This window comes from Pongo abelii, chromosome 14 (genome assembly GCF_028885655.2).
Source record: "Pongo abelii isolate AG06213 chromosome 14, NHGRI_mPonAbe1-v2.0_pri, whole genome shotgun sequence".
Taxonomy (NCBI): Eukaryota; Metazoa; Chordata; class Mammalia; order Primates; family Hominidae; genus Pongo; species Pongo abelii.
This window is the reverse complement of record NC_071999.2, coordinates 36,051,170-36,076,828: the sequence shown is the minus strand read 5'-3', so window position 1 is coordinate 36,076,828 and position 25,659 is coordinate 36,051,170. Positions and strand designations below refer to the sequence as shown.

At 36.5% G+C, this 25,659-nt stretch overlaps 1 protein-coding gene across 1 annotated transcript; it reads left to right on the top strand.

Moving 5' to 3' along the window:
• Nucleotides 1-25,354, top strand: HSPH1 (heat shock protein family H (Hsp110) member 1; the record flags this gene model as incomplete). The annotated part of the gene is given in 18 exon segments (NM_001133167.1): nt 1-468; nt 3,077-3,134; nt 6,294-6,434; nt 7,193-7,315; nt 8,999-9,098; nt 10,210-10,343; nt 10,761-11,005; nt 11,775-12,003; nt 13,451-13,557; nt 13,817-13,950; nt 16,165-16,370; nt 18,017-18,148; nt 20,692-20,829; nt 21,651-21,776; nt 22,870-22,977; nt 23,078-23,197; nt 23,410-23,571; nt 24,456-25,354. Coding segments are annotated over 18 exon segments (2,577 nt in total). The 3' UTR covers nt 24,663-25,354.
• Nucleotides 25,355-25,659: the final 305 nt, after the last annotated feature.

The following is a 25,659-nucleotide window of genomic DNA, read 5'->3' as shown; positions in this document are numbered from 1 at the left end:
AGTGCGATACATAAGGCTGAGGAAGTGGGACCTCCCCTTTTGGGTCGGTAGTTCAGCGCCGGCGCCGGTGTGCGAGCCGCGGCAGAGTGAGGCAGGCAACCCGAGGTGCGGAGCGCCCCGCGGAGGCTGAGCTCCGCTTTCTCCCAGGGTTTCTTGTCAGCCAGCCGCCGCTGTCCCCGGGGGAGTAGGAGACTCCTGACAGGCCGGCTGTCCGTGTGTCCTTCTGAGTGTCAGAGGAGCGGCCAGACCCCGTGGGCGGGAGCAGAACGCGGCCGGGGCAGAAAGCGGCGGCAGGAGAAGCAGGCAGGGGGCCGGAGGACGCAGACCGAAACCCGAGGCGGAGGCGGACCGCGAGCCGGCCATGTCGGTGGTGGGGTTGGACGTGGGCTCGCAGAGCTGCTACATCGCGGTGGCCCGGGCCGGGGGCATCGAGACCATCGCCAATGAGTTCAGCGACCGGTGCACCCCGTAAGTGGGGGTCTGCGAGGGTGGATGGGAGGAGGTTCTGGGCTCTTAGTGTGGGGACCCAAGATCGCGGGCTGGCTATACGGATCACCGCGGCAAACAGAGGCGTTTGGGCAGCGGCGCACCCCTCCGTGGAACTAGGGACCAGCGACCGGGCCATAGGAGGGATGCGGGGCTTGGCATCACAAATTGGAGAAGGGATTGTCTCAGGGATTCACGGGGGTGAGAGGAGTCCCAGAGTCGAGACTCTAAGGGTCGTCACTTTGTGCGGGCTTCCTATTGGGGGTTTTCAAACCCTACTGGGGGTCTGGCCTGCGGCAAAGCCCGCGACTTCGCTCCCTTTTCTTGGCAGGCTGCAGCCTGCGCCTTCCGCGGCCGCCCCCATATCCCCACCCGGCCTCTCTGAGCTGGCTGAGCCGCCCCCAGCTTGTCCTCCTCCCTTCGCGCATATCTTTGCGCACCGCGGAGCCGGGCTGCCGAGCTTTTTCTTCCGCATTGTGAATCTCGAAATGAACTGGAAGCTTCCAGAGCTTGTGTCGCTGCTTGTCCAGTGAGCAGGCGGATTGTTGTTAGCGACCACGGAAGCAGCCCTATGAAAGACTAGCCCACCTCTTTTTACCCAGTCTCTTCGTTGCTAACATTGTTGGCCTTAATGCCCGGGATCATTGTCGAAAGATGTAAACGTCCTTTTTTTTTGCTCTTTGCCATTCATGAGGAATTGTAAACCGTATTTTTAAAATTAATTTTGCACAGTTTATTTAAAAGAGGATAAAAATTGCATACTTTTGTGCTAGAACGCCACAAGAGGGTGGATGTCGTCACTGAACTAAATATTCTATAGGAGCATAGAGTGGGCAAAGGGCAACATTTTAAAAAACAAGTTTCGTGAAGGGATATTTTCGGATGAGAATATATACAAACATATCTGCATGTGCATTGATGAAAACAAATGCTTCCATCTCAAGGAAATTACTGTACCTATTAATTTTTTTCAAATGTCCCAAGCTCAGGATGAAAAGTGCAAAATGAAAACATTGAACCTAAAGGCAGAATGACTGGGGTAATACAATTATATGGGTGCTGAGAACGTTTATGAAAATTGAGTGGAAAATCTGAGGCAAAGTATTTGGCAATGTTAGTAACGTTAGGAAGACTGTTCTGAGCAATCTGTACGTCCACCCCTGCAGATCTAAGTTTGTGTTTTGGTTAAGGTTTTTTTAATTGGAATTTAATAAGAAAGAAAACAGTATTTCAGGCTTTCATGCCTAGGTGCAGTTTATACTTGTTCTGGTTGATCCAATAAAACAAAGAAAAGCTTTTCAGAGAAGAGTGGGAAAAAAAATTCTGTTATACAGTGACTACTGTGTGAAACCAAAGACAACAGGTATGGCCCTGAAAAATGTGAACTGAGGGCAGTATTGGAGTTCCCCTTAATATGTTCGTTAAACTATATGGTTGATTCTGTTGTATCAGCTACTAATTGCTATTTAGTACAATTAATTTGATTCTCCCCTAGGAAAATGAGTAGATCCATTCTGGAAGTGTATAGTTACTCAGAGCTTACAATGATGCTCTGATTTTGACGGTTTCTTGTCTAGCTTCTGCTTGGACACTTCTCTGGCTTTTAGGATGCTATTTTATTTAACACTTGCTCAGATAATGTAGTTTGAGGATGTTTCTATTATAGCTAATTTAAACTACAGGGTGGTACTTAATGCCCTCAGTATTTTCCCGTTTTGCTCATCTCATTTACCATTACTCCTACCTAAGCAGGTAGGAGTAACTCACCCAAAATTAGATTATATTTGAATTAGTAATCCAGAATTAGATAACTCCTCTAATCCAAAACCTAATTCACTTACCTTCTCCTCACAAGACTTTTTGAGCTTGTCTCTGCTCTGTTATTGTGCGGTTCCATTTCCATGGTGGCTGAGAAGGTTGTCTCACAGTTACAATTCACTTTCCATCTCTTTAAAACAGATTCGATGTAACTGATTAGTCACTCCTTTTCCTCGACATTTATATTCTGTTTTGCCGTGGTGCTTGTTGTGCATCGTTTTTTTTCTTTCTCCGGCACAATCTTCCAGATGGGAACCTCTTTGTGCTCTTTAAACTTCAGAGGTGTAACTTGGGTTCATTTGCTTGCGTTTGCATAAAAACTTTTGATTCCTAAAGAAGCCGGTGGTATATCAGAACAAAAGTCGGTATGACAATGACATTTAGATTTGTACAGAGTTGGTGACTGAAAGGTAGAGTCACATCCTATTTTTTGTTAGTCGTGTGTAGGGTCAAGTTAATAATACAGTTAACGTATTTAAAACATTTTCAAAGTTAATGTTCGGTTCATAATAACTGGGAACCTGGAGAAATCCTGAGCCATGAGCAGAGGTTTTTGGGGTAGTAGAACTGCCACCTAGGTTGGATCTCAGAGCAGCAATTAAGTGGAATCCCCTTTTGAGTATCTGATGAAAGCTATAGACCTTAAAATTGTGCTATGCTTGTTCCCTATCCCCTAATGGGTAGGACACTTATATTAGAATTTTTCTCTCTTATCAGTTTAAAATATCAACATTTATGCTTTTTAATATTTTTGAAATATATTTTTTTCTAGGTCAGTCATATCATTTGGATCAAAAAATAGAACAATCGGAGTTGCAGCCAAAAACCAGGTATGTTCTTTAAAAGAATTCGGATCACTTTTTAAGGGGGAGTTTTTGAAAGGAAAATCTCAAGAGACACACAAGAGAGTAAAGTGTGCCTAAGTTTATGTATTTTTGAGTTTTAAAAATGTAATTCAAGTATTTATGAACCTTCAGATGATGGTACTCTTTCCCTTCTGTTCCCTTTCTCTTGTTTTATTAAGATCGACTTTAACTTACTAATCTGCCATCCTTAACTTTTTTTTTTTTTTTTGAGACGGAGTCTCGCTCTGTTGACCAGGCTAGAGTGCAGTGGCATGATCTCGGCTCACTGCAACCTCCACCTCCGGGGTTAAAGTGATTCTCCTGCCTCAGCCTCCTGAGTAGCTGGGATTACAGGCGCGTGTCACCACGCCCAGCTAGTTTTTGTATTCTTAGTAGAGATGGGGTTTCACCATGTTGGTCAGACTGATCTGGAACTCCTCCTGAGCTCGTGATCCATCTGCCTCAGCCTCCCAAAGTGCTGGGATTACAGGTGTCAGCCTGCACCTGGCCTGCCAACCTTAACTTTTAGTAACTTTTTGCTGCCTTTATCTAATTTTTAGAAATTATAAACAAGACATTTTAAGTTCTTGTGAAGTTTCTCATGATACTCATTTAAGAGATTCCTTTTATAGAGGGAACTTCTAAGAAGTTATGTGTTTAAAAGCATTTTCAGGTTACTTAGTAATTAAGGTAGGACTGAGAGAAATTTTTGTCCAGACCTGTGCTGTTTAAAAAATATGGTAGCCATGTACTGTATTGAGCATTTGAAATGTGGCTCGTCTGAATCAAAATGTGAAGTATAAAATACACGAGATTTTTTACTTTTTAATCAAATTGAAAAGTAAAGTATGGTATCTCATCAGTTTTTTTCTGTTGACTACTTATTGAAGTGATAGTTCTTAAAATATATTGGCCTAAGTTAATTGAAATTAGTCTAATCTCTTACTAGTTTTTAACGTGGCTACCAGAAAATTTTATGTAGGTAGCTCTCCTTTATGGCTTACATATAATTCTGTTGAACAGCACTGATTTAGACAGACCCCCTTGGAGGTGGAGAGAAAAACAGTAAAAGATATGTGAAATGCTCCTTGAGAGGCTCTTTGAAATAGAAAACATTTTTCTAAATACAGAAAATAGTATTGCTAAGAAAGAAAATTTTGGACTAGATTGAGTACTGTATTATATATTATGGAATGTATTTAGTACTGACCTATTAAAAAATCAGGTCAGATTTGAAAACAAAAATCTCTATCTCTTAAAATGCTTATGTTTAATAAGAAATTGGCACTTTATCAGACTTACGAATCTGCTTCATTAGAAAATGGTTTCATGTTTTCTAATCCTTTGAATATGTAGGTTGGATTTAACTTTATTTCCTTGTTACATTGGAAGAGAGATATAACAAAAAGGGGTGAAAAAGGAAAGGAGAAATAGGCACACTCAAAATATGTTCAAAAGGATAGTGGGACTTTAGTTGTAACAATCCTTTAAATGTGCCTATTGAGGATATTGATAGCCTAGACCTAAAATTCTGTTGCATCTTTGTGATTACGTGAGAAGAATCTGTTGAGACTCACATTTGGCCAGTAGACTACTAGACATTCTTCATCTCAGTTTTAGACACATAAGGAATTTTAAGACCTAAACTTGCTTGAATTCTATATTGTTTTAAAACTAGTACTGCCAAGCTAACTGTATTCTTCCCTTTATTCAAAAAACTAGGTAAGAGAAAAAGTAAATAGTAGACTGTTTTGGTATTTTTAAGCTAATAATTACAGAAGTCTTAGTTTTCAATCTTATTTCTTGTTTCAAATGAGGTACCCTTGAGTGAAATGTGCTCTGAAGTGGGGCTTTTCAATCTAGAGTTTACCTAAAATCTTTGACCAAAACGGTGGATTAAAAAAACACCATCTCTTACAACAGGTTAACAAATATGTGCACCAGTTGTGTGAGATAGTAGTTCAATGTCTTGTTTTTAAAAACCATGGCGCTCAAGTCTTCAAAATATGCACATGTAGTTGAAAACATTAGGTCACTTAGAAACTTTTTGAATGACTCTTCTGTCTTCTACTTTTTGGTGTAGATAACTAGCATTTCTTATTATTGCTAGGAAAGGTAGCGATCCATATATTTTCTGGCACAGAGTGTTTATCCTGGCCACTTAGCAATTTATTAGACTATAAAAATTAACTTTATTTTTATTTATTTTTTTTTTTTGAGAATGAGTTTCACCCTTTTGTTACCCAAGCTAGAGTGCAATGGCGCTATCTTGGCTCACTGCAACTTCCGCCTCCCAGGTTCCAGTGATTCTCCTGCCTCAGCCTCTCAATTAGCTGGGATTACAGGCATGTGCTGCCATGCCCAGCTATAAAAATTAACTTTTTTTTTTTTTTTTTTTTTTTTTTTTTGAGACGAAGTCTTGCTCTGTCACCCAGGCTGGAGTGCAGTGACGCGATCTTGGCTCACTGCAAGCTCCGCCTCCCGGGTTCACGCCATTCTCCTGCCTCAGCCTCCCGAGTGGCTGGGACTACAGGCGCCCGCAACCACGCCTGGCTAATTTTTTGTATTTTTAGTAGAGACGGGGTTTCACCGTGTTAGCCAGGATGGTCTCGATCTCCTGACCTCGTAATCCACCCGCCTTGGCCTCCCAAAGTACTGGGATTACAGGCGTGAGCCACCATGCCTGGCCAAAAATTAACTTTTTTTAAACAAAATTATAATTTGACTATAGTGCTACTAGATCTATTCATTCATTGGGTATAAAACTTCACAAGTTTAGCAGGGAAAAAAGGAATGAAACAAAGTGATAAAATTCTAGTGTGTTTGTTCAAAGCTTTAGTGATCATTTTCATTGTTTTTGAGTTTATCTTGCAGATTTTGAAATCTTTAAAGTCTGTCATCACACTATTCTGCCTCTTGTTCCCTCTTGCTGCTTACCTTCTGGCATTTTCTATAGGAGAAGAAAAAAGTATAAATAAAATCTGTTCGTAGATGGGAAATTCAGTGAAATTGATGGGCTTCAGGGCAAATTATGTGCACTCATAGGGTTGGTTTGAATTGTAAAGTGAAGAAATAAAATTACTAAAATTACTGGTAGGTGGTGAAATTAAAGAAAAAATTAAAATCTCAAACTTCTTTTTACAGCAAATCACTCATGCAAACAATACGGTGTCTAACTTCAAAAGATTTCATGGCCGAGCGTTCAATGACCCCTTCATTCAAAAGGAGAAGGAAAACTTGAGTTATGATTTGGTTCCATTGAAAAATGGTGGAGTTGGAATAAAGGTAATATAATTGAGCAACCTTAGAAAAATACCAACTTATTAGTACTTAAAAATACGAACTTATTTGAGTTATTACTTAAATTTCTTAATTACACCAGGTGGTCTTTTTGTTCTTTTTTTATTCAGTTCCTTTTAAAGTATAGTAGATAGATGCTAAATTGTCTTTGAAAATTACTCAAATGGTAGTATATATGCTGTAACTTAATTTGTGTTTCTTCTGACTTTTTGGCAGTTGTAAAATTGAGGTTTATTTGATGTTGGAAAAAACATGAACATTGTGTTCATGTATCAAACAAAAGTCTGTTCTGAGACGGCCCAGTTGCAGTTGTTTGGAGAGCAATAGTGTAATAACACCAGGAATCTTTTTTTAAACTTGCAGAGGTATTCCTGTCTTGTGATCAACACACAATAATATTTATCCTAGTGATTCATCTCTTCAGTTAGAGTGGAAATTTACTACTTTCTTTAATGTTTTGACTTAGATTTTGGGTGGGGTATGTCTTCCCTAGCTTTCTTCCACTCCTCTTCATCTTTAGGTAGAAGTTCTTTCTTCCTTTTTCTTTTTTTCTCTTTTCCTTTCTCTCCCCCTTCTCTCTTTCCACTTCCCTTTTTCCTCCTTTTCTTCCTTCTTCCCAAAACAACTACAACAATAAAATAAAGATTTTGTGGAAGGGAATGTGTGCTAATTTTTGGAAGTTAAATATTGGCATGTAGCTTAAAGTACTACAATGTTTAAAACATTTTTTGCTTTTAATATAGGTAATGTACATGGGTGAAGAACATCTATTTAGTGTGGAGCAGATAACAGCCATGTTGTTGACTAAGCTGAAGGAAACTGCTGAAAACAGCCTCAAGAAACCAGTAACAGATTGTGTTATTTCAGTAAGTATAATTCAGCAAGGCAGTGTGTTTTATTTCGTTTTGCGTTCTTTGTATTACTTTTAAGTATCAAATGTGGGAAAGCTGCTATTTTACTAGAGATCGTGTTCTACTGGACTGTATTAATGTGTTCCAGAGCATTACAAAGTAGATTTGAGTGATATTTTTAGCCAGAAGCGGCAAAGGTTCTTGACTGGAAATCAAAATCTCTTGTGAGGCTTTTTGAAAATACAGATTTTGACTGGTTCCATTTGTGAGTATTCTAATACAGTGAGTTGCTGCACTATCAGGCTTGTACATTTAACACAGGAGCTTTTCACAGGTGAAAGAATTCTACCCTCCGTTGAGAAACCAGTGTATTAGGAGTTTTAAAACGTATCTTACCAGTAGTGACAAAACCTAAATTTTTAACACTAGCAAGCCTGTTACCTTCAGTGGACAATTACTAGTTAGACTATCAAAGGGTACTTGAAATGGACAAAAGTCGTCTTTTATTTGGACACCACAAAGGTAAATTCTGCTCACCCAGGTGTCTTGGGTCACTTCTTGATAGGTTGTGGGGTATGCTTTTGGACTTAAATACAGCATGGTCTTTGTACTATAGTATGAGCAATGTGGCCAACTGAGATCAGTTAGCAAGAAGCCTTTATGAATGAATGAGGCAGAAGGGCTAACATTTCTGCTGTTGTCCTTGCAAGATGGGAAGTGTTTTAATCTCTGGCAAAATTAAAGAATTAAGTTATAAGTCAGTGGCTTCTCCCTCCCCACTTTCTCCCTTCCTTTTTTTTTTTTTTTTTTTGCGCCACATTTTTTTTTCCCCTGGTGAGCTGAGAAACTGATGGACGAAGTGTTCTGATTTGAAAGGTGAGCAGAGATCCACCTTTGTTCTTGCTCATGTCTCTCTCTCAAGCATCTTCAAATATTTTGGACAACTTTGAAAAATCACCGTACTAAACTTTCTCTTAGGTACTTTGCACTTAAATGATTCTACGAATATGTTGTTAGATACTTTTTTTCCTGAATAGTATCCTGAAGTGCTGCACTAGAAGGCAGTCAAAAAAGAATTACAACTAGAATAGCTTAAGTCAGTGCTGTAAGAAACTTCAGCCCTTGGGTTGTTTTTACTCTTAGGAAAATTGAAAGGTTTTGCCAAAAAGTGATTTTGTAATCTTAACAGGTCGACTGAATTAAAGAGCACCTCAGTGAATAGCAGAACTGAAAGGGTGGTGGCATATGTTAGAATTAGCTCTTTAAGTTCCTGTAGTTTTTACCTATAGTTTAATTATATTGAACATTAAATGTTAACTTAGCATTATAATTTCCTAATGCCAGTAGAAACTTATGACTAGTTTGGAAGCAGATTTGATCCGCTTTAATTTCAAGTTTTCTCTTAGATTTATGAAACTTTGAATATGTCTTATGAAACTCCTGATTAATTTTTATTTCAGCTTGAACTTGGTTATAAGAAAGACTATTTTGATCCTGTAATTTTGGGACAGCCTTTTCAAAAGTAGTTACTGTTTCTGAAGGTTAAGGAGCTTGCAGAAAACTAAAGCCCTATTTCTGTTTCGTGACTTGGCGAGGCACCTACTTAGCTGGACTATTGTGAATTTATAAGTGGTTTGTGAGGAATTTCTAAGTATATTTTGTGTTCTAGATAATTCAAAATTTTTTGTTTGTTTGTAGGTCCCCTCCTTCTTTACAGATGCTGAGAGGCGATCTGTATTAGATGCTGCACAGATTGTTGGCCTAAACTGTTTAAGACTTATGAATGATATGACAGCTGGTAAGGAAAAGGCATTTGTGTAGAACTGAATATACTATTAGAACTAAAGATGTTCTCAGTGCTCTTACTTTTATGTAGATACAGAAACACAGACTGTTAAAAAGTCGAGTCAGATTTGAAAACAAAAGTCTACCTCTTAAAATGCTTATGGTTAATGAGAAACTGGTACTTTATCAAACTTATGAATCTGCTTTCATTAGAGAATTCTTTCATGTTTTTTAATCCTTTGAAAATGTAGGTTGGATTTAGCTTTGTTTCCTTACATTGCATTTATAGTTAGGAAGCAAGTTTTCCCACAATCTTAAAATTCTGGGCTTCGAAACTACCTCGCCTCACAAGTAAATGGTTTAGTGTAAAAAAAATTTTTTTTATCGAACTGTAGATAGGTGATCATTTATCAAATATTGCTGTAAGCCTGTACTATTTGAATGTGTTATGCTAGGTATTGTGGATATACAGTGGTGATTACAGCATCTTTTTCTTGAGCTTTTAGTAGTTTATTATGATTACAGATGAACAAAAAATCAGTTAAGGAAGAAAATCAGTTTTTATGCTGAAAAGTTTTACTCACATATTTCTGTTAGGTTTTTGGAAAACTTAAATATTGGTAAAAATACGTTTTTAGGTATACATGTTTAGAAATAGTTGTTTCAAGTTCAGAAAAAAAAAACCTTATTGAGGTTGATCAGCTATTTACCTCGGATCTAAAAGAAAATTGGTAGGAACTGCAGTTGCCGTAGTTGTATATTAAATTCTTAATTTTTTTGGATAAGCGGTGTCCTAGCAGGTTGTGGTTAAAATGTAAGTATTGCATAATGAGTCTGATACTGTCTGTGATATGTGGTTATGTTTCACTGTATTCACGCCATGTGTTTTGTCTAGCACATCTCCATATATTGAGAAGCGATAGAGCATTGTTCTGAAATCAGAAAGAAAGTAATAATTAATTCCAAGAAAATCAGTGTGAAGTCAGGTATAAAAGGAATGTAATATGTTCACCTTTAATTGTTTCAAGTTAATAGTCAAGCTTCCTGCATGTGTAATTTTATGTAACAGTGAGATTCCTAAGAAAATGTGAACCAAAGAATTGAAACATACTTATTTTTTGTAGTTGCTTTGAATTACGGAATTTATAAGCAGGATCTCCCAAGCCTGGATGAGAAACCTCGGATAGTGGTTTTTGTTGATATGGGACATTCAGCTTTTCAAGTGTCTGCTTGTGCTTTTAACAAGGGAAAATTGAAGGTAAAGTCATACATTGGAACTCAGTGTCCAACACACGTTAAGTGTTGTGACTTTAAGCTACTGAGCCTCTCTACTAGGCTTTTTCTTCTTGGTAATGAAGAGTTTTATTTTAGATAAAGATGTTAACAAGAAACAGTTGCTAAGGTTGAGCTCCATAAAGATGATGTAATTGTCTTAGCATACTCCTAAGTGTTCTTATTTAGGAAAGAAAAGGCTTTTTACAGTTATTTTCTATGTAGTCATTTAAAAGTCAAAAATATCTTAGAGATTTATTCCTGACTGATTTGGATTTCATGTTATAATTTAAATATAGTCTTGAGTCTCTTGGTCTTTGATTGTTTGAGTAGTAATATTTAAGATTCTAGTTACAAATGTGATTGAAAATAACCAGACTATTTGTTGTTTCAACCAAATTAGGTACTGGGAACAGCTTTTGATCCTTTCTTAGGAGGAAAAAACTTCGATGAAAAGTTAGTGGAACATTTTTGTGCAGAATTTAAAACTAAGTACAAGTTGGATGCAAAATCCAAAATACGAGCACTACTACGTCTGTATCAGGAATGTGAAAAACTGAAAAAACTAATGAGCTCTAACAGCACAGACCTTCCACTGAATATCGAATGCTTCATGAATGATAAAGATGTTTCCGGAAAGATGAACAGGTGTGTCTTGAATTCTACAGATTAAATAGATGGAACTTTTTTTGAAACTATAGCCCAGGTGTCAGTTCTAGTGGGTGTTGTGAGTCTTGGCCTACATTTCATAATTGTGTGTTACATGCCTGTGGCTGGAGATGCTGTTGTTTATCACCACTAGCTCTAGGGGCACTTATGTGAAGAGGGCTTTTAAAAATACCTTTGCTAAGTACTCTCATGGATCTAAGTACTACCCTCAAGTCTTCGTGGTATTTTCACTTTTTAGTATTTCTGGGCCAGTAATTGAATACTCGTTTCACAGAGATACGGTGCAGGGACTGGAAGTAACCATTGAAAGTAATGAGAATCAGATCAAAACATTTAGAAGGGCTGGGCATGGTGGTACATGCCTATGGTCACAACTTTTCAGCAGGCTGAGGTGGGAGGATCCCTTGAGCCCAGGAATTTGAGGCTCCAGTGAGCTATGATTGTGCCACTGCACTCAGCAAGACTGTCTCAGGGGGAAAAATTTTAGAAGGTAAAATGGCAGTCGTAAGCATGTAAAATGATTTGTTTGAGTAATACCAGGAGAACTGATTGTCTTCCGCGTCATCTTTCTGCACCTGTTTGGTGTATTTATCAAAAACAAAAGAGCTATAAACTACAGTACATCTAAACTTGGCCCATGTGGGATGCAAGGTGTCTGAGGGGGAAAATAATGAAATTCATTGGGTTGTCAAAAGTAGGACAGGATATTGGTCTTAACTTTTCTAAAAACAAGTTTTTATTTGCTAAGGTCACAATTTGAAGAACTCTGTGCTGAACTTCTGCAAAAGATAGAAGTACCCCTTTATTCACTGTTGGAACAAACTCATCTCAAAGTAGAAGATGTGAGTGCAGTTGAGATTGTTGGAGGCGCTACACGAATTCCAGCTGTGAAGGAAAGAATTGCCAAATTCTTTGGAAAAGATATTAGCACAACACTCAATGCAGATGAAGCAGTAGCCAGAGGATGTGCATTACAGGTACTTTCTCAACTCTGCTTTTGCTTGGTGTACAGTCCTTAAACAGTTTCCACTGTATGTCATCATGGTGGGATAATAAACAGAGACCTGTGTCTAGGTAGCAGAAGGACATTTTAAACAAACCCGTAAAGCTGTAGGGAGATAAGGCTACTCAAATCTAAAAGATCCAGCAAATTTCAATTAAAAGAACTACCAAGCTGGTGTTTCTCAAGCTGGAAATCAAAAACAGGCGTGATTCTGTGAGGATATCACAGAAAACACAGCTGAAACACTAATTAGCTGTGTGGTAGTGGCAGTTGTTACTTACAAAGCACACAGGGAATTAGAATGGTAATCTCATATGATAAGGAATTGATTTAGGGCAAGTTTTCAGGGTGTTAGGAGTATTAACAAATGGTTTTAGAAAACAGATAACCCTCTCTTATCCCCAAATTGATGTTTAATCTGCTTATCAGATAAAAAGGCAGCCCAGAAGCATGAAGTTAGTTTGGTGAAAAACACCAAATCTTGAAGTTATTCGGTAAAAAAGAAAATACTAGTTTATATTTAGGATATTATAGTCAAGATCTAAATATAGTTTTAAATAAAATTTCAAGTTAACATATTTGAGTCTTAAGCTAGTAGCAGTTTTTAAAATATAAAACAGGATTCTGTAAACAAAGGTATTTTGACTGCCTTTGTATACTTATAAAAGGAAGAATATGTAGATACTAATTATTAGTGATAATCAATTGTATTATCCATCCTGTTCTGTGGGGTTTTTGTTTTTGCTTTTTTCTTCATAATGGAATATGCCTCCTTAATTAACTCTGATTCCTTCAAATGTTGGAAGTTTATATTTTCTTCAGAAGTAGAGCTAATTTTGGTCTCTCTTGAAGGATCCTATAGTAAATGATGAATTGACTTTTTTGGTCTATTCACCTTAATCATCTATTTAGTTATTTTTATATGTCCTGTCTAAATAGGGACCTATCTGTTGGTTGTTGCCTTTCCCAAATTTGAATTTACCATTGCTTGCTTCATTTACAAAATTACTTGAAAATATGAACATTATGGCCCATTGGGGGGTTTCTCAGACATTTGGAAAGCAGTGTAGACAGAACTGTTCATATATGTATGTATTATACATATTCAAAAGTGATACAATTTGAAATTGCTATCAGCAAGGCATTTCTAGAAAGACCAGGCTTTTTTCCTAATCCCCTGTGAAACCTGTTATTGATTAATTGTTGTTATCCTAAGATATATTATTTGTCTTTGTACCTAGTAATCGGCATAGTATTTAGATGGTAAAATAAATTCTTTGTTTAGATGAAATATACTGGAAACAATTCTGAAATGTGAGTTTTTTTTTTTTTTAAACCCTGTCCATCCATTGGAATTGAGTTTTATATTAAAAGATGACTAGGAAGTGTTCATGTGCTCATGATTTTTTTTTTTTTTTAAGTGTGCAATACTTTCCCCGGCATTTAAAGTTAGAGAATTTTCCGTCACAGATGCAGTTCCTTTTCCAATATCTCTAATCTGGAACCATGATTCAGAAGATACTGAAGGGTATGTAGCAGAAAATAACATTCAGATACTATACTCTAATGTAAAGAAGAAAAATTAAGAAATGACTTCTCTAGTAGAGTCATTAATTTACCTGGAATCTTTCAACAACCAAATCTACCAAAATATTTCTTTCATTTTGGTATTGTAAATGATGAGATAGAATTGATAAAGATTTTAGAAAGTCTCTTTTCTGTTTGTGTAGCTCAGTAAGCATATTTAAGTTCTTCATCTGCTGAATGCCTTTTTCTTTTCTCTCTAGTGTTCATGAAGTGTTTAGTCGAAACCATGCTGCTCCTTTCTCCAAAGTTCTCACCTTTCTGAGAAGGGGGCCTTTTGAGCTAGAAGCTTTCTATTCTGATCCCCAAGGAGTTCCATATCCAGAAGCAAAAATAGGTAAGGAGTTCATTGTGTGTATTTTACTCTTTTAGTTAAAGACTTAGCTTCTCACTCATTGTACAAACTTTAAAAGTTGTCTTATTCTTAGTAATGTTGAGGGGAACATAATTCTGTTTGAAGACATTTTCCGTTTAGAATAATGGTGATGGAGAAATGTCTTCATTTTATTGAGGAGCCAACTGGTCTAGAGATAGAATGACTTGGTAGTTCTGTTACTTGGAGTTCTGCTGTTACTTGAAAGTATGTATGTGTGTGTATATATATATATGAACACTTTAGTATTTTCACTGTTCTGATACAGTCTGTATATAAAGGATTATCCCTGCTTTTAATACTAACTTTTTCTCTAGGTTAAGTGTTATTTGCAGTCTGTTACTTCTAATTTAAAACCTGAGTCAGCGACCATTGTGAATCTACTTCTCAAGTGTACCTTTGTGTTATCTTTTCTAAAGATAAGTTTTTTTTGGTACATATTTTGGGGGGACACTTGACATCGTCCATCCACTTTTACCCATAGTAACTCTCTTTCCCAGACCATAGGTGAAATTTGCCAATATTGCTAGGTCTTTTCAGGATGCACCCTTGCCTCATACCTTTTCATAAATAAATTGTTTGAAGGAGTCCAACCTGATCAGTTGTGTTTTCTTTCTTACTACCTTAAAGGCTAAAATGTTCTGACCCAGAGTTGTGGTGTATTCTTTTTAAAACAGTTTTCATGAATTTATTGTTAGGAAAAGAAATCATTGCATGTAGACTTGTAAGATTTTGATAAATTGGAATCTGTGCATTAACTCGTTACTGTGTGGAAGATAAAATCCCAGCTCTTTGGCATGGCATCTAATTTTTCATGTTTGATTGAAACTAAAAACATCGTACATACTTGAGCCATCTTACCATCCCACTTTCCAGAGTAAATGCTGTTTCTTTAGATAGATGGATCTTTTGGCAAATATTTCCTGAACTACTGATTTGACATTTAATCAAGGTGTATTCCTTCATCTTTCAGTGACGTTGTAATTAAATCTGTAGTTCTGTGTGTTTATATAGACAGCACTTTAAATACTAGGCAGTTAAATTCCATTTAGAGCTTCGCACATAATAGGTTCAAAATACTTATTTTTGACTCAGTGGTCTCTGGAGTAACAGTACTTACTTGTGGCTATAACTTAACACCTAGCACTTGGTTCTGTAGTAAGTGCTCACTGTACTTAATCTCAGAGGTACAGAAAGTTTAGGTAACTTTTGTAACAGGTCACACAGCCAGGATTGAAGCCCAGACAGTCTGGATTAAAGTCTACACTTTTAACCATTAGTAATGTTCTGGAACCCTACTGTATTGTACGTAATAATTTCAGGCTTTCATACAGATTTTGGCTCACCTCCCTTATTTAAAACAGCTAAATGTTTTGATTATTTAACCAAGAGAATGGTACTCTTTAAAAGGTTATAGGATTAAAATTCAGCATGTGCTTGCTATCATCTTCCTTATGCTTGCAAACAGATTTTCATGTCTAGTTTGTGCTCACCCATCTGGAGAAGTAGGGTAGGAGGAGACAATGACTGCTTGTTACCAGTATCTTACACTCAGTGTTTGCCTGGTGTTAAATAAAATAGTTAAAAGAGTGCCCTTACCTTTGAAAGTTTTTATGGCATGCTAAGATTAATTTCAAGTGTATATATTTTAAGAGGTCATAGTTATAGTATATATTAGAGGACTTCAATTTGGTAAAGACTAGGTAGAAGATTTTACAATAGCAGTTCTCGTGTTTTTTTTTAGCCTTTGTATTTTTCTTATCTGTCTCCTTTACACAGATAGATTTTTATTGATTTATTAAGAGACAGGGTCTCACTTTGTCACCAGACTGAAGTGCAGTGATGTGATCATAGCTCAATGCCACCTTGAACTCTTGGGCTCAAGGAGTCCTCCCGCCTCAGACTCCTGAGTAGCTGGGACTACAGGCGCATGCCACTGTGCTCGGCTAATTTATTATTCATTTTTTTAATTTGTAATTTTTTTGTAGAGACAGATCTCACTATCTTGACCAGGCTGGTCTCAAACTCTTGGGCTGAAGTGACCCACCACGGCCTCCCAAAGTGCTGGGATTACAGGCATGAACCACCCACCTGGCCTCCTCTACAGAGATTTAGACTTAATTCTAAAATTGTGATTTTGTGATTTTGTGATTTTTGTTGTTGTTGTTGTTGTTCTAGGCCGCTTTGTAGTTCAGAATGTTTCTGCACAGAAAGATGGAGAAAAATCTAGAGTAAAAGTCAAAGTGCGAGTCAACACCCATGGCATTTTCACCATCTCTACGGCATCTATGGTGGAGAAAGTCCCAACTGAGGAGAATGAAATGTCTTCGGAAGCTGACATGGAGTGTCTGAATCAGCGACCACCAGAAAACCCAGACACTGATGTAAGTTTGTGGATAAACCTTTGTGTTTGAATAGAGTTGACTTAGTTCTAAGCTGTAGGAGAAGTGGGTAGGGAAGGGTTAAAATGAATGTTTTCCTTCATAAATAATTTTGATCAGAATTTTAGGTAATGATAATAGCACTTGCCAGTTAGTGGTAATATACAGCTTGAAATTTGGTGAATTGTGACTAAATTCTGTGTAACTTAATTTGAAGTAACTAGTATATGACAGAGTAGGTGATGTTTCATTGAGTTGGGAGTTTTTTGGTTTTTTGAAGGTATCGACCACACATTGAGAAGTCGAATGTTAACTGATGTTTAAGAAACTTAAAAAGCAGACTGCTACAAAAACTGTTTGAAATAGCTACCAAATACTAAAGTTTTTTAAATTGTATGGCAAAATTGGCTTTGATATTTTAGAACTTGTTTTATTTTTACATGGTTTTCTGTATTGTGGGAGGAAGGAAGAGAAGTGTCTGTGTAGCGTATAGTAAGAGTTGTTATTCATCATTAGCATGAGTGCTAGTTCTTTGTGGTCAACAGAAGAATTTTAGGAAGCTAAAGTATTACAATAATTACAGTTTATTTCTAGGGAATAGCTAGAAATAGCTTTAAGAGGGAGGCAGTGTGGTGTTTAGTTAAGATGTGAGAAAGTGCGTTATCTAGTGATCACTGTTAACTTTCTAGAACATCTAAGGAACATAAACATTCTGAACCTTAGTTTTATTCTCATGTAGAAAAATTCTAATGTACAGTAATGGGTTAAATGATGAGTGCCATATACTTTCTCAATCTCTTTAGTACCTTTTGGATATCAGGAATGCAATGCCTTGTTTCTAAATACTTCAGTGTCTATCTTAGAATCTTGAAGCCTTAGAAGAAAAATATGAGAGAGTTCAGTGTGGGCAGAAAGTAGTTAACCTAGAGTATTTCAGCCCTCTTCGAAAGATGGGTAAAGATCAAGCAAGCACTAATATATTAGGGATTGAGGGCTACTAAAAAAGAAAATTAGGAAACTCTAGGGTTCATTCTTCTTTTTCTTTACCAAATTTTTAATTAGGATTGTTAATATGTAGCATTTATTCTTTACTCTGAGATCTTTTAAGGTATAAATAGCTGGATCACAGAAAGTGGGGACAGAGTGAGTCTTGGGTATCTGTAAGCTGAAGTGATGAATCCCGAAATAACTGATAATTGGCCATTTTATGTAACCGTTTGGTAAATTGAAATGGAGATATGTTGAGATCCATGATGGCTGCTGGTAAAATAGGTTTTGGAAGCTCGTTTCTAGGAAAGAGGCCTGGAGTAATCTATTTCCAGTGCCTTAGAGAATTAACATCTGTACAAACTTAGATGAGCTTCCTAAGGGAGAGTTCTTGATTCTTGATTGTCATCACATCAATTAAATGCTTATTTATGTTATTTAACGATATTAACTGCTGTCATTCAAAGAATTTTTTACAGGTTTAGAATTTCTACAGAAGTTTTCAAGTACTTTGTGTTCATTTTGTTTTTATCCAGTACCTTTTCTCCCCACCTGTTAAGATTTCAGAAATTGAGTGTACTTTCTTTGGTGCCCTTTAACTTTAAAAATTTATACAAGTACACCTGCTTTCTACATCCTTTGTGCCTGGGCTTTCATTTCAGAAAAATGTCCAGCAAGACAACAGTGAAGCTGGAACACAGCCCCAGGTACAAACTGATGCTCAACAAACCTCACAGTCTCCCCCTTCACCTGAACTTACCTCAGAAGAAAACAAAATCCCAGATGCTGACAAAGTGAGTGACTCTTCTAGTTCATTCCATTAGACAATGTTGCAACGTGTAATCATTAATGATATCATTAAATTGCAGTTTCAAGAGCAAGCACCAAATGATTTCATTCTGTGTAGGATTTTTTTCTGTTGATTTTCTATGTATTTTTCAACTAAAACCAGTTAGAGGTATTCAGGCTCAATTAAGGGAATCGAATGTCCTGCTTTAAACTTAAAAGCTTCTCTTGATTAACTGCCACTCGAAGTAACAAGAGACTAATGTATACTGTTCGTTGTCTTTCAAAGAGCAGAGGTATCTTCTAATACCAAAGGCAGAACTTGATATTTCCCAGGGCTACATGATTAGTTTTCACTTGAACTAATCAGATGATAAATATATGGGCTATAGGAGTCTAGTAAACTTTCTCCTCTCAAGCTATCGGTCAAATTTAAGTAAATTAATTATGGTGGTCTGGTAAATCACCAGATTGCATTTCAAGGTAATTATTTTTTTGTCCTGCTTCCACAGTAGGTATTGGAAGCTAACTTAAATAGTGATGTTGTGTCCCTTGGAAAATGACAGCTTGTAATCAGACCTTTAAGATTCATGGTCAGATGGATATTGAAAAATTTTGTTGTTAACTGTGAATCACCGTATGTTTTGTAGAACTTTATTTTCTGTACAAGTTACATGTAAATAATTAGCCTGCTCTTGGTTGTTTGGTTTCTCTTACATTCTGAGGGTAGAGTTTTTTACCCTCAGGCAAATTACAGAATCTTTCATTGGGTCAGGATAGGTTTTTATACTGTGTAAAAGTTTCCAGTTTTTAATTTTTCTGTCCCCTCATTGATCCCGGGGGCTCCCAGTGTGAGCTATGGGTCCTGACTCTGATTTCTGAAAGCTGCTCTCTGTTTTCTACTGTTAAGTTGTGTGATGATGGTGGTTATTTGGAAAAATAGATGCTTAGTTTCAACAGCACACTCCTTGACTTGGGATGAGCATACACATCAGCTCTTGCTGATAGTCTTAGTACCTGTCTAGAACATGACATTGGGTAGGATCTTATGCTCCTAAGTTGTAGGTAGGACCACTAGTCTCAAGCCTTTTGGAGCATGATTACTCACCCCTTTGGAGAGGGTTCCTCATCCATTCCATGTTGAAATGCCATTTTGTGATGCTGGTTTTGTCAGTAGTTGGTTTAATTGGATACTGTCAGGTTGTCTTGTCTTCATTTAACTTCCATACATGTGCTGTTATCCATTTGTTTCCCAACATCTGTTGCTCTCCAGTGTCTTCCTAGGTGTATGTTTGATTGGATTCATTTTTCTTTCCTGTGGCTCATGCCCTCAGAGCATGCATAATGTATTGAAGGGTTGTGTGCACTAGCAGGAAAACGATGTGGGGAGGACTGTAGGCTGACTGCATAGCTCATCCATAGTGATACAGCTTATGGCACTTGATAGGTGATTTCTAAGGAACACTGAGATCAGTCTCTGAAACATGGGATCTAATTCCATCTCTTTAATTTTAGGCAAGTCATTGAACTTTCTAGACCCAGTTTCTTCGATAAAGTGCCTAAGATTTTTAATCCATTGTGACTCCTCAAAATTATCTATGGCTATGATTAGTGTGCCTCATGGGCTAGTCTCTTACCGTTTTACCATCCTACTTACAGGATACATGTTACACACTGTGGTTGTCATCTGATCTGTCATACAACTGAGTCTGCTCAGTTATGTTCTTTGTCATTTGTATTAGTAGGAACCTGCAGAAATGGAAATGCATAGCAAAGGCTTGGAAAATTGAAGGCCACAGGAGATACTTACTTCTTTAGCCCTGTATTTACATATTTTGAAAAATCTACATAAATGATTGGCATGTGTCACATCAGTCCATTTGCTACTTTAAGACTCATCTCTTTTTACCTTGCAAAGTTGCTTATGAGAAATGATACAATTCAAAGGTGGATAGTAATAGTGTGTGTGTGTGTACGTGTATGGAGTGTATATATATATATATGTGTGTATATATATATATATATATATATACACTCCAAGTTCAATAAGGAAATTTTAAAAGGCACTCATCAGCATAGTGCTAGTTGTAATTAAAGCAGGCATACTGGCATGTAGGGCCTTTAATATTACAGGAATTAAGATGATCCTAACGTGTTTTGTGTTGGTCGAAGCTTATCCTTAGGTGACAGGTTCTAGAGTCTATAAAGATAATTTAGTAATTTTCACTTTTTGATTCATGGGATTTACAAGAATATTTAAAGGGCCGGCCTAGAAAGTAAAGATATCCAAAGAAAAGCTTTAGCAGGAGAGATTGTTCAATATAGAAGAGAAAAATATCCTGGTGGATTCCTGAAGGAAGGTATGGCATATTTAATAGCAGCCCTGATTTAAAATAGTGGGAATTAGGTGATGCTATAGACCCTTCCAACTTTATGATTTTTAGAGATTTTATTTTTGCCCAAGTCATCAGTAAGTATGAGGAGATTTTTTTGTGTGTTTTTCCAAGTGGGTTGTTTAAAAATTTTTCCTTTTTTTATTTCCCTTCCCAAGGCAAATGAAAAAAAGGTTGACCAGCCTCCAGAAGCTAAAAAGCCCAAAATAAAGGTGGTGAATGTTGAGCTGCCTATTGAAGCCAACTTGGTCTGGCAGTTAGGGAAAGACCTTCTTAACATGTATATTGAGACAGAGGTAAGTACTTCAATTAAATATTTTTATTTTGAAATATATTTAGTTTCTTGGCCCTGATATCTATATTTCTAGTAGATAAATGGCCATAATTCTTTCTCATCCCAGGTTTTATATAGTTTTAGGGATAGGATGAAGCCAAAACTAACGAATTTTGCAGTTTAATTTTTTTTAACAAAAAAAATCATTCTGCTTGATAGATCATTCTGCTTGATATAACATGATTGAGTTCTTGTGAAAAAATTGGATGGCAGTAAATCATAACAGAACACAGTACAGTTGGAATTTCACGGCACACTAAATATTTCTATTAAAATACATTGTGTTTTTTTAGTAGTCTGAAATTCTAGAATAATATGTGAAATAATTGAGATTTGGTTTTTCCATACTGAGGTGGGAACATTGTATTTAGGAGTTTATTTAACAATAAACTGTAGTTCATTTATTTATCTTTGATTTAAAAATGTGGCAGAGTGGTGTGACTGTTATACATTGGCCAGTATTAATCTGAATATGGATAACCATTTATATACAAGAAAACAAAAATACATTTAAGCAGTAGCTTTTTTTTTTTTTTTTAGCATTAAATATGAAGTCTGTGTAATCTGTTACAATGTTAAAAAAATCAAACTTCAGCCTGAATATTTAGAAAATGGAAATGTCTGTTTGGTTTGTAGGAAGAGTCTGACGAGGTATAAATTGGAACTGTGTTAACACTAAAATTTGTTTTGTATCATTTTTTTTTAAACCCCAGAGTCTACATATTTAAAATTTAGCTTAAGTTAACTAGAAGACTGGAATTAACCTTTCTTGTTTCCTGACAGGGTAAGATGATAATGCAAGATAAATTGGAAAAAGAAAGGAATGATGCTAAAAATGCAGTTGAGGAATATGTGTATGAGTTCAGAGACAAGCTGTGTGGACCATATGAAAAATTTATATGTGAGCAGGTATGTCTTAGAGCTCTGTTTTTGTTTAGATAGTCTCATATAAAGTGTTTAATATCAAAATTGACAGTTGAGGCTTAAGCTTTTACTCATTTATGTAACTTGAACTTTTTAGAAACAGAAAACAAAGTCATGGAGAAAGAGGCTTGTTGGTGATGAGCAGTTTTATTTTGTACTAGCCCACCCCCAAAACTCTTCATTTTTACCATCTAGAAGAGAGAACCTATCAAATATTTATGTAGAGTCTATGGCATTACTGTCATAGGGTCTAGGATAAATACGAGAAAAATCTTCGCTTTTAAAGACGTCAAATACAGTGACACTGCTGCCTTTGGTAGCTTTCCTGTCATTGTTTCATCTCATAAGATGTGTTCATCCAGTCATTCCAGAGCTTACTAAGCCCCGTTATTCCTCTTATCCCTTTTCTTGACTCCCAGTTAGTATGGCTCTGAGTAAATCCCAGAAGCACAACTGTGAAAGGTAGGACTTGGAAAAAAGAAACTGACTAGATAAAAATCTAGGATTTTGTTAAGGGTCATTTAAAGTGAAATTTGGAGTCTGTTTTATTAATAGTTCTAAGGTCTCTGGGCTACCTTGTAATGTACTTCAGTTCTTAGCTCTGTCCTGACATTCTCTGAGTTTCTTATGGTAGGGTCTCTAAAGTCGAGATGACCGAAGCAGGTAGGACCTCCCAGGGCTAGAGCAGAAGTCATACCATACATGAACTGGTTAGGAATGATTTTTTCATGTGTTCAGTGATTGTCAACTTGTATAGCTTCACCTTCAGCATTTGATAGTTGTGTAAGTCAACAAAAAGTTACTAAGACCCGGTTTTTTTTTTTTTTGGAGAGCAGGAAGATACTCTTCTAGAAACCACATTTCATTGTACAGATTGGGCTTCTAAGACAAAATATTTTAAGTCAATGAGAGCCATTTTCAAGGTCTCTGTGTAACAAGGCAGAGAAGCCAAATCAGAGTGCCTTCCTAGATAAGATTAGCTACCTAGTGTGAGAATCCCTCTGAGAATGCCTCTTTGTTTTGTTGTGAAAAATTCTGAAGTACGAATGCCACTAATATTGTCATATTTTGTGTTAAGGATCATCAAAATTTTTTGAGACTCCTCACAGAAACTGAAGACTGGCTGTATGAAGAAGGAGAGGACCAAGCTAAACAAGCATATGTTGACAAGTTGGAAGAATTAATGGTAGGTCATTTTCTCCCCCTAAAAGGTGGTACTTGTGTTTTAAACTATAGACTTTAAAATAAAATTATGATAACTATTAATTTATTACATTTTATTTTAGAAAATTGGCACTCCAGTTAAAGTTCGGTTTCAGGAAGCTGAAGAACGGCCAAAAATGTTTGAAGAACTAGGACAGAGGCTGCAGCACTATGCCAAGATAGCAGCTGACTTCAGAAATAAGGTGAGTCAGTCTTTTTGTACATAGGGAGGAAGTTAACCTAGATTTTAATAAGCTAACACTTAAGCTGGGAATCATCATGAATAGTCTTAACTTCGAAATTTTGGTATTTGAGGTTAGAGGTAGATTTGAACTTGAGCTTCCTGGAAAGTTGGGTCAAATGAGATACTATTGTTCAATAAATTCTACAGAATGACCATGTTATTTCTGTTCAGGATGAGAAATACAACCATATTGATGAGTCTGAAATGAAAAAAGTTGAGAAGTCTGTTAATGAAGTGATGGAATGGATGAATAACGTCATGAATGCTCAGGCTAAAAAGAGTCTTGATCAGGATCCAGTTGTACGTGCTCAGGAAATTAAAACAAAAATCAAGGTGAGTGTTACTGTCTCGTGTTTACTGCTGGGTTCACTTACGGACTCAAGTTGCAATCATTTGAACCTTCAACATAGCCATTTTTCCTATAAATCTTTTACCTCATCCTAACTGAAACCAGCTTTTCTTAGTCTATTATTCTGTCACAAAATACAGAAGATGTCATAAGTTTGTTAAATTTCCACTTCTCCATTTATTCATTCATTTCAACAAGTGTATTTGTTGAGCACTTGTCATGTGCCAGTCCTTGTTCTCAGGATTAAACAAGTGTGCAAAGTGTAGTCTCTGCCCCTATGGAACTCATCTTGTAATGGGAGGGAGACCAACAGTAAACAAGCCTGTGTCATCTATCAGAGGTGTTAAGTGCTATAGGGAAACAAAGTAAGGAAAAAAGGGGTTAGGAAATTCTAGGTCTTGTTGTATGTGAGGCTGGAAGGAAACTGGGAAAAGTGTTCTTCTGGAGTAATGTTCAAACACAGTGAAGGTCAAGGAAAAGTGACCCTTTTAAGTACTGTCAGTTTCAAGCTATAAACTTGAATTCTAGCTCTTTCCTCACTGGTTTTCCTGATCTTGAAGTTACTTAACCTATTTGAACCATTGTCTTCCGTGAAGTGGGGATTATAATTTCTGTCTTTTAACACTGTTGTGAGGATTGAAGGAATATATGTAAGTACATAGTCCTAACACATCATGGAAGAAAATTAATACTCTCTTTTGGTCAGACTGTAAACTGTGGTTTTGGGGCAAGTGTCATGAGAAAATGTAATTATTTTATGTGTAATTGGAGTTGGTAGAAAAATAGTGGGTCAGGTGTGTGGGGAAACAGTTGAAAATGAACTGGATGGATCTGAGTTAATCTGATAACTAGTTTTTGTTTTCTTTAGGAATTGAACAACACATGTGAACCCGTTGTAACACAACCGAAACCAAAAATTGAATCACCCAAACTGGAAAGAACTCCAAATGGCCCAAATATTGATAAAAAGGAAGAAGATTTAGAAGACAAAAACAATTTTGGTGCTGAACCTCCACATCAGAATGGTGAATGTTACCCTAATGAGAAAAATTCTGTTAATATGGACTTGGACTAGATAACCTTAAATTGGCCTATTCCTTCAATTAATAAAATATTTTTGCCATAGTATGTGACTCTACATAACATACTGAAACTATTTATATTTTCTTTTTTAAGGATGTTTAGAAATTTTGTGTATTATATGGAAAAAGAAAAAAAGCTTAAGTCTGTAGTCTTTATGATCCTAAAAGGGAAAATTGCCTTGGTAACTTTCAGATTCCTGTGGAATTGTGAATTCATACTAAGCTTTCTGTGCAGTCTCACCATTTGCATCACTGAGGATGAAACTGACTTTTGTCTTTTGGAGAAAAAAACTGTACTGCTTGTTCAAGAGGGCTGTGATTGAAATCTTTAAGCATTTGTTCCTGCCAAGGTAGTTTTCTTGCATTTTGCTCTCCATTCAGCATGTGTGTGGGTGTGGATGTTTATAAACAAGACTAAGTCTGACTTCATAAGGGCTTTCTAAAACCATTTCTGTCCAAGAGAAAATGACTTTTTGCTTTGATATTAAAAATTCAATGAGTAAAACAAAAGCTAGTCAAATGTGTTAGCAGCATGCAGAACAAAAACTTTAAACTTTATCTCTCACTATACAGTATATTGTCATGTGAAAGTGTGGAATGGAAGAAATGTCGATTCTGTTGTAACTGATTGTGAACACTTTTATGAGCTTTAAAATAAAGTTCATCTTATGGTGTCATTTCTAAACTGTTGATTTTGTCACTAATTTAAAAAATGAGATGGAGAATATGAATTATTCTAGCAGAAATGAAGTTAGTTTCCAGTTTTTCTTTTTTTACTGCTTATGTTACCTCTTTTCTAAGTGAAAATGTTTTTCTCCTGAGAGAAAAATAGCATATGTTTATTACATTAAAGCATTTTAAAAATACTATAAAGTGAATAAAAATTAAAATTTTGCCACCCAGAAGAAAACATTGTTAACACTTTGTTATACATCCTTGGAGCCTTTTACCCCTAATGATGGGGGTATATTTGTGTGAGTGTCTATGTTA